Source organism: Calonectris borealis, chromosome 1 (assembly GCF_964195595.1).
Source record: "Calonectris borealis chromosome 1, bCalBor7.hap1.2, whole genome shotgun sequence".
Taxonomy (NCBI): Eukaryota; Metazoa; Chordata; class Aves; order Procellariiformes; family Procellariidae; genus Calonectris; species Calonectris borealis.
The window spans coordinates 72,464,839-72,482,869 of NC_134312.1; the positions used below are offsets into that span (position 1 = coordinate 72,464,839).

The 18,031-nt window shown below is 42.1% G+C and overlaps 1 protein-coding gene across 1 annotated transcript in view; it reads left to right on the plus strand.

Annotated features, from left to right (window-relative positions):
• Nucleotides 1-7,290: 7,290 nt before the first annotated feature.
• Nucleotides 7,291-18,031, plus strand: part of PLEKHA5 (pleckstrin homology domain containing A5) — a 171,666-nt gene continuing 160,925 nt past the window's right edge. Inside the window, exons 1-3 of the mRNA XM_075160173.1 lie at nt 7,291-7,547; nt 7,689-7,765; nt 10,867-10,924. Coding sequence (XP_075016274.1) covers nt 7,450-7,547; nt 7,689-7,765; nt 10,867-10,924 — 233 coding nt within the window. The 5' untranslated portion in view covers nt 7,291-7,449. The remainder of the gene's footprint in view (nt 7,548-7,688; nt 7,766-10,866; nt 10,925-18,031) is intronic.

Consider the following 18,031-nt stretch of genomic DNA (forward strand, 5'->3'; position numbering starts at 1 on the left):
AAGAACACAGTTTTAGCCCAGTAAAGACTGTGAGAATTAACTCGGCTGCAGAACAGAGCTAGATCTGATTACAAGTTTTGAAAGGGAAGCCAGCTGATGCTACAGAACCATGTCACAAAATGAAGAAGCAGAACAGATCTGACAATTCAGAGGTGAAGTCTAAAAAATGCAATCAACTAGAGCGAATTTTCAAGAAATAATGGAAGAGACTGATTGGAAGAAAATGCACACCTATATTCATAAGAAGCAAAAACATTTTGCAAAAGCTTCCCATCAGTAACTACAAGTGTCTTTAAAAGAAATATTCTATATGAGGGAGCCGTTCAAACGATAGCTATGTTTCAGATGGGATTTGTCTCCTCTGACTACAGCACTTTACAATGTAGGTCTCTACTTCTGCCTGGGGAAGAATCCCATTGTTGTTAACAGAGTGCTAGTCAATGTAGTCAGAACAGTTCAAGGTGTGATTCAACTGAGCGGATATAGGTACCTACATCAGAATAAGAAGAACTGCCCCATAGACTACATTGACTATATTGACTAGCCCGCTGCTGCTGTAAAAGTGGCTTTGGGAGACACCTTCATTTTGTCAGAAAAATCCAATCCCACTGCCTGAAATACAATGAATATGAGTTGGACACAATTTTGCAAGTAAAGTTTCAATAACGTTTTTTTCAGTTATATACCTATCCAGCACAAGTAGGTAAAGCTCATGTCATGCAGTGAACAAAATATTCTTACTGTGAATAAAATGTAAATCAGATGTAAAGGAAACAAATGTGAAAGAACAAAACTCTCTCTCACCTCCCATTGAGAGAGCTGAAACTATGGAAGAACAGGAGTTCATGAAGATAAAATGAAAAAGATGTGCATAGGAAAGCTGAAGTACACGAAAATATAGCAAAGTAAGAATAGAATTTCTAGTAAACAGTCCAGGCCAGAAAGAAAATGCTAAGATGATAAAAGGTGAGTGCTGTTAACAACATAACAAGTGTTGGAACAGATACTAGCTTGTATCTAAATATACTCAAGGAAACTTTAGATCAACAAGTTAAGAGATGGCCTGGATTTGCCTATGATGCTGAGAAAATTACAGACTAAAAACAGATTACTTTTCTTGTTATTCTGCTATAACATTATTAAAGAATATCACTGCTACACTGGTAATCTTATGTCTAGTCCATAAAGACTGATTACACCAACTGTGGTAATTACAGAAAATGGACCATGATTTGATTATGATGTTAAATGTCTTGCAAAAATAGTATCACTTAAAGCACTTCACGGCCAAGGTATCCACAACATAATGGTTTTATGGAAAATGTCATAAAGATTGCAACCAGGGTGTCTACAAAAATCTCAAGGGTGAAACACACTATTTGCCTTACTCTGAAAACAGACTATCAGTTGCTGAAAGTTTAATGGGCATAGCTTAAAATTCATTATATAGTTGATAGTATTATATAGAAAGATAACGCAAATTCTTACTAGCCCCATTAAGAAAAAAAAAAAAAGGGGGGGGGAGGGAAACGCACATGATGATAAAAGATATGAGAAAAGGTGACATAAGTGAAAGCCCTTGCAGCCATAGGGCTCTGAATATCTTACATAATGCAAACCACAGGTGAAGCCCTTCCAGACAGTCCACATGAAGTTTCTCCTTATCTGTTCAAGCAATTACTGACCAAAAACAATTCTTAGGAGAAACACAGGTCATCTTCTGCTTCTTCCAGAACAGAGAATGCTTCTGCATCTCCTAGAGTTTGAAACAGCAGGTTTTTGATGAGTTGGACAGCAGCAATGACGAGAACTGTGTGAAGAAAAGCAGATGCTGAAGTATACAAGATACTGAGGAGATCTGGGAAACAGAGGAGCCAGCTGAAAGACAGAGAATTTATTTGTGTTGTACTGTATATGATTTTCTTCTGGATGATTTTCTTCTGATGAGAGGGTTATTTGAAAGATGAAATTTCTTGGCTTCAGCCACCTATGGCTAACAATTGCTAGTGAGAGGACAAGTGGGATATTGAGATCACTCTACTTCCCTCACAAATTCTTTCTTTCCTAATATTATTTTAAACTAATCCTGGTAATAAATGTGATTAAAAAATGTCATTTGACTGTTGTGCAAAAGTCAGAGATAACCATTGTTATGGTAGGCTTGAGGGCTTCCTAAACAAGACTGTGAAATGGTGTGAAAAGGAAGAAAAGAATGTTCCAGCAAAGCAGCTCTTGATCTTGAGGCCTCAATCTTTTTTGAGGTATTGAATATTATACAATCAGTAAAAGAAACCTGAAGGTTATGGCATCCATCATTTCAGGCTGGAAGACTGGGCAAGAAGCTCATCATGATATCATGATGTGGACAGCAATGTAAACAAAAAGAGTGTTCTCTGTTCAAAATTGCACCAAATGGTCAATATGATTCTGACAAGATGATGCTGGTTTAGAGAGTAATAAGCCCTTCTGCTTTTCTGATGTTGCCTGCCAGGGAAAAGCAAATCTCACACTCTGGCTTTGGAGTTTGTTTTGTATTAGTCTGACAGGATGTTTAAAAGAAATCGGCCTCATATAAGGAGTCACTGTCCCAAAGGTAACAACATTTTCACACAACATAGCTATGGAAATCATTAATAGCAGCTAAAAATAAAGTTTTGAAATGAGCCAAACTGCTTTTTCTGTCAGGCACAGATTGCAAAACTTATTAAACTGCAAAATAAACGCTTTGTTTCTACTGCCTGAGTAAGTGCAGGCTTTAGTTCTGTATCTCACAGCCTGTGAAAACAGTCTGCTAGGATATCTCGTGCTGATGACAGGGAGGCTAATGACCCAATGCTTGTTCAGTCAGACTGATGCTTTACACTAACCCAGAAGAGGACTACTGTGCCACTTGTACCAATGACCCCTAGAAGAACCTGCAGCCTTCAGAGCTACTGGACAGGAGCCCTGAACTGTTATCAGGCTCTTTATTTAGAGCAAAGGAGAGGCTCCATTCTACCAACAGAACTGTCTGCAGAGGCTGTGTTAGACAGCTTTTTTCCTCTTTCTTATTTCCTCTGACCTAGACTAATTGTTTCTTTCATCTACACAGAGATAGTCTGACCCCAGAGAACGTCAATCAGTGTCTTTGTTGGTTTCTCCCCTCTCTGTCATTGAGGAATGTAGGCTAAAAGGAGTGGTTCTTCTCTTCCCGCCCCATGTGTTGGATCTAGTTATCAAGTGACCTCAGGATGATTTGAATCAGCTTATTGATCTGTTGGGAAACTAATTATTTGGGAGGATTTGTGATTTATTTTCTACCAGATCAGCAAACTGATCTAATTCACCGTGGGCTGCACTATCGGTACAGACGCAAGAAAAACTCATGTTTAGGCATGGGGCAAAAAGGAATCCACCCTTCGGAAGCAGCTTCCTCATGAGAATGTGTGACATAAAACTGCACCACCAGCAAAGGTCTTTTCTTGCTATGCTAAACACTATATTGTCTTGCTAGTTAAACAGCATAAAAAATCTAAAGTCACAGACTCCATGAAATAACCTCATCCAATTTGATTCATATTGACAGAATACACAGAATCAACCCTGACAAACACAATTCTGTGAAGAGTTTTTAGGTGGAGCGTTGGGACTGCAGTCCGCTCCCTGCTTCAGAGGCTACTGGCTTTGTCAGATGCTATGGTTAGATGTAGTCTTTTTTCTTGGCTCATCATATGTTCAGTCTCACCTCATACCTGTTGGGAGAGGTGTGGGTGGATTTCTCTGAGTCTTATTCAATGAATGTTCTCCTAATGCTGGTTTTTAATTAATGCCATTTAAAGGGATTCGTTGTTTTGTGGGCAGGGTTCTTTCGCCTCAGGAATTTTAAATATTTTGATTATGAATACATTATTGAGACAAAATGATTTTTTTCAAACATCAATAAACTTACTGCTCCCTTAGTACTCCCTGACCCTGAGGGAGTTGCTAGGAAAGCTGCTGTCATGGGGAGGTGAAAGAGGAAGGAAAAAAGGTGGGGTCAGAATGGAGAACCACAGGAAAAAGCTCAGTGGCGCTTTTTACTTTATCCCAAGCTCCCAGTGATGGGTGGCCAATACACTGGTGGGAGGGCTCTGCCTCACACACAGATTAACAACTTGCTCCACATTCTCTATCCACTTCCCATCAGCGACAGGAGATAGATCAGGCCATACATGCAGAAAGCAGAGAACAGTTGTGTAAGTGGTGGTCACCACTTCAACGGTTTGTTTTCAACTCTTCTGGGGAAAAAACTGTTGGCCAGATGGGAGCATCCTGATGGATTTCTCTGAGTCTTATGAAGCAGATTGACCAATTTCACATTTGGAATCATTAGCTCATTTTTATAGTAAAACAGAATGATGTGAAAGGTACAATATGTAGTATCTTAAATTATGCATCAAGTTGTTATGGTGATATAAAGTGCTTTTAAAAGAGATTTTTACTCCCCTTAGTGATGTGGCTTTTTTAAAAATACTGTTCTTGAGTTCCTCTTTTAAAAGCATTCAAGCACTCATCCGACTGTAGAAAAGACATACTTCTAGTGAACTTTGTGAAAACTTGATGTGTAATTTGTTTGTAATAAGTTTGAAGCAAAAGTTTTAAATATGGTACCAACAGCAGCCTTCAGAAAGAAAAAGCCTGCACAAATGATGCAGGTGTGGTTTCCCTCCTACTGTTTGGAGTTCATGAGCTCTGTTCCACAAAATGGTAAAACTCTGGGCTCCCAGAAATCACCGTGAGTTCATGGTGCATGGCATCTTGCAGGATTAGTTCCTGTAAATACAGTCACAATGTGCTTTCCGTGTGTTCCAGAATGAATACTGGATTTTATTTGATGCCTGTTTAACATAAAATACGTAAGAGTCCCTGAACAATGGAGTAGAACCAAGATCTTCCATCACTTCCTGGATGAGCTTCCTATTCATGAGACCAGCAAGTCATGTCACCACCCTATAGCCCAATAATTATATTTGCAAAGTAATGTGACTTCAAAGGGGGAGGGGGAGCACCTTCAGTATACCCATAGAATAGTCTCAGCTTCAGAATAGCTTATAGCTTGGAACAAAAGCATTTTCCTGGGAGGTGAGTGACATGGTTTGAAATGCCCTTCATCCTTCAGGCTGAAGAGGTTTTCTGTAGTGTTCGTGGTGATGACTCTGCCACCAACCTGTTCGCTGTGAGTTACACAGAAACTGATCTTCTAAGTCCTTCTCAGGTGTGGCCTGAATGCGGCTGATCTACCAGGCCTCTGCGGCACTTGAAGGAATGTCTTGCCTGAGAATTCAGCCAGGCTCTGACATAATTTGGGTACCGTGCTCTTGGTTTTACCAAGATGGCAGCAATTCTAAACATATGCAAAGCAGAAAGAAGGCTGCAAGGCAAGGTATTGGCAAAATTTAGTTGCCTAAGGAAGGTGTTTGGCAAAGCACACGCTGGGATTAGGCAGGATTTATGCACCTAAATCCTACCTAAATACCGAACTTATGGATCTGGGCCCATGTAAGTCTAGCTGTGCTGCATGTCCTCCTCTGCTACAGAAGAAAATTGATTCTGCATGGTGAAAGGTATCCAGTGTTCTGGAGATCAAGAGCACTTGCTCTCTGCTTTAGTTAGGCTGCATGAAAAAGTATCAGGATATGATCGCTACCACCTCAGGAGCCCAAAATGCGTGCGATTTCCCCCATGCTGTTGCCAGGCAGCTTTCCACAGCCCTTCAGAGGAAGAGCCATTATTCACTTTTACTCATCATCCAAGGGCTCTTGCTCTTAGGAGAGAAGAGAACTGTTTATTGAGTAACTTCGGTTTTCTCCAGCGTATCTTTTTTCTGGTAGATTATAAATCTCAGATGCTGTCAGTGGTGAGTGGAAATGAAGGCTATTGTTGGACAGGGAGGAATTCTTATCTTACATCCAGTTACTTAAAGATAACTTAAGATCTGCTCACATGTTTTCTGCTCCTCTGGTCTGGAATATCTCGTGTGGGGCAACTGGGCTTTAAGGCTTTGACCACATGGTGTGGAGGGGACCACACCCCATAGCAACTTGTTCTGTCAAATTTTGTTTTTCCCAAGGTGTTCAGAGTGGGAGAGAGGACAAAGCTGCTACGCAGAATACCGTCAGCTGTGAATTTCAAGTGTTTTTGTGGACAGGGGAATACCATCAGACTTCCTAGCTTTGCTATTCAGAAAGTGTTTTTGCAAGATTCTGTTAGAAATATCATGGGCACCACACAGTTTTAGTAATTTACATTTGTAATTTGTAATTTAAATCGAAGGTGTGCATAGCTACGTATAAATGCACACACAATCAGATAATTCATTCAAATAAAAAGTATAGACACATTAATTTTTGCAGACATGGCTTTTACCTGAATTACTACCACCTCCCCAAACACTGAAAACATGTATGCATGTCATATCCTACATCTGTTTTGGAGGACAGGCACACAGTTCAGACAGGGTTGTTGACATGAAGAAAAAATACAGCATCTCTTTACCCTTTACGGCTTCTTAAGACTACACCATTATGCGAGAAATTAAAAAAAAAGCTTAAAGTTGAGGGTATGAGAAGAGCGTGTACACTCCTGGAGGAAATTCGACAAAAGTTTTAATTAAGACCCGACGAGGGATGACCAGAGGTGCTGCCTCACGTTGGCAGCTGAAGCCGCGGGGATGTGCGGGGCACATCTGTAGTTCCGGGAGGTGGGGGGGGCCCGGCCGGTGGAGAAACCGCCCCAGGCAAGAAGCGCGGTATCCCTTCCCCGCTGAGATCAGACGCCTTGCGTTTGGCTCGGCTCTGTCCCTGCGACACAGGACCGCCTCAGCCCCCGCTCCCCAGACCGTTACCGGACTGTGCCCGCCCGCGCCGTGCGGGCGAGGCCCCCTCCCCCCGCCCGACCGCTGCCAGCCGGGGCCTCCGCACACCCGGGCCCCGGCTGCAGCCCGCCTCTCCCCACTCTGCGGGGCTGCCCTCACCGCCGCTCGGGCACTCTTTTCCCCGCGCCCAGGTCCCCTTCCGGGAGGGGTGCGACACCGCCCCACCGCGCTCCCTCCCCGAGCGCGGGCCGCCCGCCGCGCCCCCGCCCGCCGGAACCCGCTGCCCGCCCCCGCCGCGCCCCGCCCCGCCCCCGCCGCGCCCCGCCCCGCCCCAACGGCCGTGGCGGGGGCAGGCGGCGCGCCCCCGCGGGCAGCCAGCCAGGGCAGCCAGCCAGGGCGCCGTGCGCGCCCCCGCGGCGGGAGGGGCGGGCCCGCGCGGGACGGGGCGGGGCGGGGTGGGGCGTGCCGCTGCACCCCCTCCCCCTCGCGCTGTGCCCTCCCCCTCCCCAAGGTGTTGGCGGCGGCGGGGACGCGCTCGCTCGTGCCCGCGCCGCCCCCCCTCCCCGCTCCCCTCGGCTCTCCCCGGCTGCGCTGGCGGCGGCGGCGGCGGCTCGGCCATGGCGGCCCCGGCGGAGCTGAGCGCGGAGCGGCTGCGGGCGCTGCCCGGCAGCTGGAGTTACGGGATCAGCCAGGGCGGCCGCGTCTTCTTCATCAAGTGAGCGGGGGGCCGGCGAGGAGGGGAGCGGGGCTGGGCTGGGCGGGCGGGGGGTCGGGAGGGGCGGGCGGGCGGGGGGGAAGGCGGCGGCGGCGGCGGGGCTGCGCCTGCCTGACTCGGTCCGTGTGTCCGTCCCCGCAGTGAGGAGGCGAAGAGCACGACCTGGCTGCACCCGCTCACCGGAGAGGCCGTGATCACCGGGCACCGCCGCAGCGCAGGTAGGAGCCCCGCCCGGGGGCCGGGGGCAGCCGGGGCCCCTGGCCCTTCCACGGCACGGCCGCCCCCGCCCGGCCACCCGGCGAGCGCCGCCCTCCTCCGCTCCGCTCTCCCTGGGGTCTGGCCGAGCCCGTCGCCCCGCGGCTGCCGCGGCCGCCCCCCGGGCTCCCGCCGCCCGCCCCAGCCCCCGGGCGAGCTCAGCCCCGCGGCCCCTTCCCCCCCCCGCGGGCGCGGGCAGCGCCTCTGGCTTCTCCCCGCTGCCCGCAAGCCGCCCGACCCCAGAAGCCACCTGGGTGCCGCCGCAGCCACCCGAGACAACTCCTCATCCCGTGCTTTCCGCGCTCCCCTCACTTCTCGCAGTTGTTTGCCCCCAGGTTGAGCAAGAATGACATTATAGTGCAACCTGGCGTGTCCAGCTTGCCATCAGTGTGCTCCCCATCTTTTTCTTAAAACGCTTCCCTTTGCACCCGTGTTTTCCCTCCGCGTCTGTGTAATTTCTCTTTCTTTGCTTGCTTTCTGTTGCCTTGTATCACCCCTATGATATTGTATAGTTACCATTGGAGACCGCCTTTTTCCTTTTGTGCTTCTTACAGGCTACCCTGGTTATTCACCTGCATAGCATCCTTTCTTAGTTTAGCATTAAACCACTCATCTTATTTCTGTTTCCAGCAGTACCTAGACATAACCACGATAGGTATACTAGAAATGTAGAGGCTGATTCCACTAAATGTAGTCACCTAGAAACCCTTTTCCTCCCTTCACTTCTATCTAGGTTGAGACTGTGGGTGGTTTCTAAGTGACTGAGAGATGTGGAATAGGTAGGAAGAAAAGGGACTGAAACATTAGGAATAACTTGGAGGGAGGAGGGTGGAATCGGTCGTCTTTGCTACTGCAGTTTGTTCTACTCTGGAGAAGTAGCAGCAGGAGGTGCTGGAGGAGGAAGATTTACAGCAGACGCTCTGGAGACCCAGAGCCAAACTCTGACTGCTGGAATTGCACACAGGCTGCATATGCCACTGGGAGGTGGTGGAGTGTAATAATAAGTGCAGTTGTTTTTATGTATGTAATCACTTGGATAATCGCAGGAAAATCTGCAAGTGAATTGGACTATATCAGATTATTTGCTTTTTATGTTTGGTTAATACTTACGCATTAAGAAATCAGAAACAGCCTTTTAGAAAACTGTGGGCAGCCTTTTTTTTTTTTTTTTTTTGAGTTGGGAATAGTTTAAGAAGCACAGGTTTCTGGCTATTAGAACTCTGCAGTTTGATCTGCAATGAAGGACTGTTGTTTGTAAGAAGTCATTTAATGTCGGGCAATAGAACTTACTGATTGCTATCAGGCTCCTCTTTTCCCTGCTTTCAGTACTCGGATTAATTGAGAAACTGGCCTTCATCTACAGCAATATGCGTGGGGGCAGATGTATGTGAAGTTCTTTGCTTGTTGGACACTAACATTACCTGAGTATTAATTCTTTTTTTAAACTATTACCAGTGTCTCTGTTGACTGATGGTGATTTCCCACTGATTTTCGCAGTGTCTCATTTGTTTCTATCATTAAGTGACTTCTAAAGGAAATGCAGTTTGCTTTTGAGTATCTATATTTTATGTAACGTAGCAGAGTTATCATCAGGTAAATCAAACTTGTTTCTGAACACAAGAGTGAGGCATGACCTTGGATGTACTGACCATGATTTGTCAATCAGATACTGAAGTGTCTGCAAAACAAATCTGTTTCTGTAGTTTTCCTCATTCATGTGTATGTTAATGAATCCCTCCATACGTAGATATAATCAAACAGATTAATTCTGGGTTTCATATCTTGTTTTGCCCTGACCATTGTTTTGGAACCTAGTCAAAACATGTTCAAAATATGTCTTCTCCTAAGAAACAATATTTGAGCAAATAACACTTCTTTTGGAAGTGTGTATTATTGCAAAACTCCTTATTAAATAATACTGTGGGATGTTGAGGAGATGATGAGGAGAACTAGATGATGAGGAGAACTTTGTCCTCCATTATGAACTGAAGTGCTTTTTATTCCTTGAGATATTCAGCACTGGAAAGGTATTTTTTGCAAAGTTCTTATAGCAGCCATAAATACTTCTGCTAGAGAGACTTCCTGTTTGCTGTACTTTGCCCTGTGCTGTTGTCGAAAGACACCTTGATTTTTTTCCTAGAGAAGACAGGAGTGAAGAAAAAAGCCAGCCAGAGCAAATAAGTAAACTGGGAGGAAAAAAAAGCACATTACCCAGACTGAATATTTTTTCTTTTAATTAGGAAATGCATTCTTGCTTTTATAATTTAATGAGCGATTCCTACATATCAATTATTGTTTTTATTAACTGGGGCAAACTTTTAAGGGTAATGATGTGTATCTAGAGTTGCATAGAGGTGCCCAACATCTTCAGAGCTTCCATTACATCAGGAAGCTGTTACTTGGAAAAAATTGACCACTAGTGATGGGGATTTTTTTATATATGGGCTCCTGATTCTGAAACGTGATGATAGAGAAGGAAAAGATGTACCCACCTCCTCCAGTAGATTTGCATTGAAAATTATTTCCATGTAGAATTGAGTAGAGTCGTAAACGCTGCAGGAACACTTGTTAGTCGCAACAGTGGTGGAATTATGCTAATATAATGCTAATGCTCTGTGGTGTAGTTGATATCATACCTGTTAAGATGCTTGTAACTTGCATGTAACGCAAACTCGGTAAATTGATTTTTGTTTAGATCTCTGCCTCTTAAGTAATTTGATGCTACTGAAATTCAAGGCAGAAAGATCGGGCGATGACCGTGAGTTCTAGTTACTGGTCAAAGGAAGGAACGTTGTTAAGTAAGGGCACACTTAAACCCTTATTGTTACTATTTGAGAATGAGAAATCCAAATCAGATTTTCATGCATGTAGCTTCTCTTGGATTACCAAATTTAAACTGAGACAGTATTGTGAGTCAATTCTAAAATATTTGTTTATAGGACTAAAGCTTTCGACATATGGAATCAGACACACAATATTTTAACACCTTAGTTTTAGGGAGTAGACCAGTATGGCTAGCATCATTTGAAAAGTTAATTGGAATGTTTTGCTACTTGTTTTCCAGACTTACCCACAGGTTGGGAGGAAGCTTATACTTTTGAAGGTGCAAGATATTATGTAAAGTAAGTTGAATGTTTTTCTGTCACAGTACTATAATTTTCAATTAGTTTGTCTAAATGTTGCTGTAATCTTGAATGTATTCCAAACTGAATTTAAATGTTATGCTATAAATCTAAAAGGAGTATTCAAGCTTGTCATAGTATATGTAGTCCTTTTGTTTACTGAATTCTGCACAGCTAAAACGATTTCTTGAGTTTTTCTGTTAATACTTTTAATTAAAGCTGCTTAAGGATGCAGATTCAAATGAAATTTCTGCTGTGACTGACCGTCTAGCAACAGATGTCCTTGCAAATCAAGAATACCTTGAGTTTGTCTGTTTGTTTGACACTTGTGTGTATACCCTGTTATGCCACAAATGCTTTCAGGAAGGCAAGATCTTACCTCGTCACTGGGAGAAGAGTCTTGATTCAGCCATATTCTCTAGTAATTATGTTGTTTAAAGCCACTCTGAAGGTTTAATGTGGCTGTCTTCTTTGCAGACCTCTGGTTTCTGCTTCTAGCATTGATTTTCATTATTTTTTTATTCAGGTTTTAGTATGTTTTGAGGCGTGTGTCCACTGTGGTAGACTTGCTGTATGTATTGTCTTTTTGAATCAGGGGCATGGAAGTAGAGCTGCTCTGTACAACTCCAGAGGTCGTGTTGATCAGAACTGTACAAACTTCTTACAAGCTTTTCATCTCCAGATAGTCAGACCATCCTTATCTGGAAAATTTCAAAGTGGCATCCATGTGTATTTGTCCGGTTAATATGCTGCTTTTTCTGTAATTGAACAATTTGCAGGCTTTTGTCGATTCATTTAGGAGTTTTACTCACTACACTGTATGTTTGGTTTGCCATCTTTAAATGAATAGTATCATCAGTGGGATAACTTGTATGAGTGAAGGTTGCTAATAGTCATAGAGGTTATAGGCTGCAGATAGGTTTTTTTGTGTCAGTGTTGAGCAAAAGGTAGCTGCTCTGTGTAAGTTGCATTGTAGACATTGTGAGATGGGTGTTACATATGTGTTGCATGGTTTATTTTATATAGAAACGTGTTTGATTTGATCCTAAACAAAAATAAAAAAAATATACTGAAGGATAATGCTCCAAAAATCTGGTCAGAGCTGGTGCCGGGCTCTCTAGAAGGGGTCTTCTTGTTAATAGGTGACATATTTGTTTTACTGTTCTATTCTGCCTTCTTGTAATTTACATTACACTAGTGTTGTACAGCAGTTGACAAGAACTACACCAGACTGAGGACAGGAATGTACTGAGGATTTCACCTCTGGTGTCCTGTTCAGATTATTAAATGAAGACAAGTGAAAATTAAAGAAAGCTGTATTTGTGTGTGTATAATATAAAAAGAAATTCTTCTAGACTTTCAGATGGAACTTGTTCTCATAAAATAAACCTATGAACAATGTGTTAGCTATAGTAACTGGAAATTAACAACTTGGCTTTTCTTAGAATACAAAAAAGTGTGTGGACAGCTATTGTAGAGTGACTGGTGCACTTATGCACAAACTTACCAAGTGGTAGGTTGTTTGTGCACTCTTGTCCTTATAAGATCTTGTGTTCAAGGTGTTATCATAACTGTTAGGGTGTACATTAAGCTGATTGTTTTGCTGATAGCCAACACTAAATAGCTCTGCTTATATTTAAAAGTTGTACTGCATCTTTGAAAACATGTTGCACAAAGAACAGTTCTCTGTGATGTGATATATGTAGGAGGGTAGCAGCGATAGTGCTGTCAAGCTTGCTGAAAGGTTCACACGGTATGACCAGTTTGGCATCCTTAGTTAAATACGTGTTTGTTGTGTAGCCTCTCAGGCTGAATTTAAACTTCTGCCCAATGATAGCTTCTCCTTTTAAAGCTGTCTAGCATTCAGCACTACCAGTGCTAGGGAAGATGTGAGAGCTAACGTAGACAGGGTGACAACATTATAATCACTATCTTATAATCCTAGGGAATGTAACTCTGGATGATATGTTGATTATAATAATTCTAGTTGTCTGAATCTAAACTTCTGTGGTGCTCCCACATGAGTGGTTGCACAGGTTGTTGTGACGTTGTGCTATACAGGCACCCCCACACGTGGATTTTTAATTGTAACCTGCTCATTTGAGTGTACTACTGATTTGCTAGATATTAATGTTTATTATGTTGATCACAGCATAATAAAACTAGGTTAAAACTAAAAATATTGAAAACTTGTTCATGGTCAGGTCTAAAAGAAATACGTTATTTTATGGTCCGCAATGAGTTACAAAGTTATGAGGGAATGAATGTTGATGCATTCAGCTGTGTGAAACTTGGCTGTTGGATTTATGTAAGGTGTCCAATAAGAGTTAGACAAGAAGGATAGTCAAGTTTCCTGATCACATAAATAATTTCACCTAACTTCTGAGGCACAGCTTCAAATATGTGGGTTGAATAAAAATATTTAACAACCTTGCTTTATGGTAAGACCTATGGCTAGACTATGTTTGAAAATAAAAACCTTTTGAAAATTATTCTTATGGTTCTTTAATAATAGGTCTTCACTGTTCCAAGTGGGTGTGTCGCTGAATCTATTACTGTGCTTTTTCTGGCTTTGATGTAGTAAACACTGTATAATCAAATTGGGATAATGTCGAGGAGATAATCGTCAGCTAAATCTTAACGTTCCTTGGACTGGCATTTCAAACAAATGACTCAGGATACAGACTGCGTTGAAATGTGACTATTTTTAAAGAACACTGTATTTTTCTTGGGATGTGTACATTCGTTTTCAGAATAAGTAAATACCAAGTGGTGACTATTTTACACACTCTTTTTTTTCCCATGACATTGAATTTGTTCTAGCATTAAAAAGGAAAGGTATTTTGGAACGCGGATAGATATGGAGTTGTTTCCATTGCATAAGGTGGTTTTGGTTTTGTGTAGAGTTGTATTAGTAAGTTGATGCTAGGTAGGATTTTGACCTTTTTTGCAGGTTTTTTGGATTAGTACTAGAATTCTCATACTTGGTAATGACAGAATCCTTCCCCCACATCCTTCCCATCCCTTGCAAATGCAAATGACAAAAGGTGTTGTTTGTTATTTGGAGAAAAAAAAAAATGCAATTCCATAATATATTGTATATGTTCTCATGAGATGTGGTTACATTGTTAGTGTTTTGTCTCTTTGGGAGTAAGAAGGTCTGGTTTTGTTTACTTAATGTTAGAAATGTGCACAAATAGCTCTTCCGCATCACTTGATGGGAATTGTATTAGTAAACTTTTCTGAAATAATGCTTGGTTTGGGTGTAATCTTTATTTATACAATAACTAAACTTTTACCTGGAATATAGGGCTGTATGACTGTAGAATCGACACATTCAAATATAACCTTTAATAATTCGTTTATTATCAGTTAACTATTGAATTTTCTGTATTATGAAGTAAAACAAGATGTGGGAAAATTCCTCAGTTAGAAAATGATGACACAGCATGCTCAAAAATTTGGGATTTTCTTTTGTTTTGCTTGGAATACTTCACTGGACTACTTATTTATACTTAGTGTATTGAGCAGTCATTGAGCTCTGGAAAGTTGAGGGCTTTATCCCCAAAACTGATTTAAGTTGGATAGTAGTATGGGAAGCTTAAGTTACTTACATTATTTATAAATGCATAAGGAAATGGACCCATGTGACAATCCCAGTATGATAGTTGTCAATAGAGAAGACATACCTGGTCACGAGCTTCAGACTTCTCACCTATTAAGATTAATGAGAATTTTCAACTTGATGTTTTTAGTACCTTGTGATGACTGCATAGTCATTAGGCACCAAGGTACTGGTTTTGAGTCCCATAAAATTATATAAATATGTCTTTCTCCGTGTGTGTATATGTATGTGTGTATATTTATTCATATGCATATGTTTAAGAAACACTTATTGCTGGTTAAAACCACCTGACTATCTAAACTCAGGCATTTGCTTACTTGCCTTTTTCCCTTTTTCATTTCAGTAGTTCTGAACACGTTAGGATTTTTGTATTGATTTTTTTTTTAACCAGATTTATATTATTTAGGTTATTAGTTTACCAAATAAAGTTGTTTTAAAAATCAATCCAAGGTTGATATTTGAGGAATTTTGCATCAGTCTAACTAGTCTGGCTTCTACAGACTCATTCTTGGATAAGCTGTTTGGCTGTTAGAATTTAATATTTCTTAACTCTGCTGTAGGACCGGTACTTCTGGGACAGTACAAAAGCTGGCTGAAAAAGTTCTTAAAAACTTAATTAAGAAGGCTAAAGTTTAATTTTTAGAGTTTTGTGTTGAAGTTTATCTTTTTCTGTATTTATCAGAACAATTTTTGCCTGTCTCTTGCTGAAGCAAGGCCTGGGCAAGCCCAGGCCAAAGCCAAAGTGAGTTCACTGTTGCATCAAATAGAGGTTTTGCATGCTTTTATAGAGACTTTTATCAATGCAGGTTTGCTTATTGTAGGCATGTAACTTGAAGTTGGGAAGGTAAGAAAAATTTGTTAAGAGATTAAAAGGGATAAGATCTTTTTCAGCCTTGAGTTTCTGTTGTTTACTAAAGTAAACCTGCGCTCATTGAGAATTCAGCTTTTGTTTGAACCTTTGTCTTTTATGTGCATTCTAAAGATCCTCTCCCGTTCAGCTGAGAAGTTCTCCTGAAAAATCAAAGAACAGCTAGTCATGTTTGCAGAGAAGCCCTTTCTTGAGAGGAAAAAAGGGATTTGAAAAACACAAGAACAGATCAGATTGTTTTCTTCCAACAGTAAGAATCACAGTGTTCCTCCCAGAAATTCAGTTCCTCTCTTGTTACCGCTAACCTTTATTTTACTAAAATGAAGGAAAGACTAATGTTTATTCTTGGCCTTCATTCAGTTCATTCTTTCATGGTAAGACCTCTAGGTCAAATAGTGGCATATGGCTAGATGGGTGAACTGGGCCATAATGTTACAGTGAACTAACCTGTGCCTTTTACCGTTGTAGTGAGCAAAGCTGTTCAGAAAAGGAGAACTCTTTAGGAATGCCTGCAAATTCATTATCTATTTTAACATTTACTTCTTTATTCCACCGAAATATTTCAAGAACCAAAAATAGGTTGTGTGGGGAGCGTCTTGCTCTGGCACTTCACAGTGCTGCCGCTCGGCGAACGCGTCTCGCAGTGTTACGGCTTCTGCTGCAGGTCTCGCCCTGGGAAGGATGAAATTGTGTCGCCCGGGAGCCCCAGGAGAAGCGCAGGCTTTCGCTCGGTGGGGAGAAAATCCAAGGAGGTAGAGAGAAACAAAAAGGGCATTTATCTGGGAATCTTGCTGTGGGGGAGTCGTGAAAGGGACTAGCTATGCAAGGGGCTACAGCAGGAGAGGAAACAGTCCCGTGGGTGCAGTGCCAAAGCCAGGTGTGGAGGTGGAAGGGTTCTAGACCCAGGAAGAAACAGGTGTGGGTCAGAGGAGGAGAGGTGGGACTGCCTCCAAAAAGCAGCTTAAGGGGGGATGTGGAGGGAGGAGGATGGAGGTAGTGACATACTGAAGGAGAAGGCTAAAAGGGTGGGAGTATTTGCAGAAGGGGGAGGAGTGGAGACTAAACCAGGCAGAAAGGAGTGGTGGCAGAGGAAAGTCAGTAGAAGGAGTAGGGGTGGGAGCTGATTTCCTAGGAGCGAACTTGGTGGAATTTCTCCCAGAGGGAAGGGTGGCAAAAGTTCACCCTGCGCAAACATGTTGTCTGACTCGTGTGCGGGTCTGGCAAGGCCTATTACCCCTGGTTTATGAACCTGTTTCAAAGTTAGTCTGGCGGGTAGAATATCAGATGTGAACGCTAGGAATTACTGTGCTTAGAAAGTCTCTCTTGGAGTGTGATGTTTGTGGTTGATGTTTTGAGCTCTCTCTTTCCTGAAGTGTGTTTCTAAATTGGGGAGTACCTTGAATACTTTAGTTTTACTAAGATAGACTTGAAACCATGAGGGAACTTACAGATTTTTTTTTTTTTTTTTTAAAACTATGACCAAGTTTTTAAACACTTGTAAGAATTAATGGATAATTATTAAAAAATACAAAAACATCTATATGTAAGTTATTACATGAAATGTTGAAATCCATGAGAAAGACACAGAAGATGCTCAAGCTTTTTGATATCTGTTAATAAATTAGTAAGTAAAACTCCCCAGTTTTGGATCCTTGGTTTTGAAAGTGGTAATATTTCTTCCCAAACTTTGGCCTTAATTGGTGATGGGGTTAATAATAGCAGATAAAGCTAATATATACTTGAAGATGTTATTCCTGTGAAGTGAATTCTTCTGTAGTTTTTAATTTTTGGTATCTACAATATGTAAAGGGTGGTGAAAAACAAAGGAAATACTGATCGATCGTAACTTTTTGTGTAGGTGGTTCCTGCATTATTTTATAAGTATAGTGATGCATTTTTTTCCCGATCCCTCCCCCCTTTGGAAAAAAAGATATCTGAATTGATGTGCATTCTAAAATTATTTTGGAACCTGTACCAGTATTTCCTCTTCCTGCTGTGTCAGGGGGTTGCACAGGTTCTTTTTCTCTTCCCTTTCTCGGTACACATGTCCTGCAGTACCTGGAACTGAGGGACACTTCCAAAACCGCCTGAAGTGGCAGGCAGGTACGTTGTGAACTTTTCCAACAGAGAAGTCTACTTGTAGCCACTATTCGGTAGACTTTTACAGGTCCAAATTTTACCTGGTGCACATTATGTTTTGCTGTTACTTAAGGAATTGCAGGCACTTTTTCCCTGTGGTCTGCAAGTGTTTTGTTGTACTGGATCAAAACTAGCGTCTGTTGTGGTGCTGCGCTAAGCCTGTTTTTCCTGCATATGTTTATGTTACACTGGCTCTTATTATAATGAATTACACTTTCATTAAACCTGACATACACTTTGGTTGGCAGTTCAGAGCAATCTTCAGTACGCTTCTGTGTGCGTGTGAGAGAGGGAGAAAACTCTTGTGAAGCTTGAGGCAAACGCTGGCTGGAAGCAAAGCTCCACAGCCCTGACTGCTGGGATTTCTGCCAATGTGGTGCCTGTATGTGTGTTTTTTCTGTGTTTCAGTAAGTAAATACCTAAATTTAAACACTTCCCCCTTCTCTCTCCTTCCCTTGCCTTCTTTCTTTCGAAT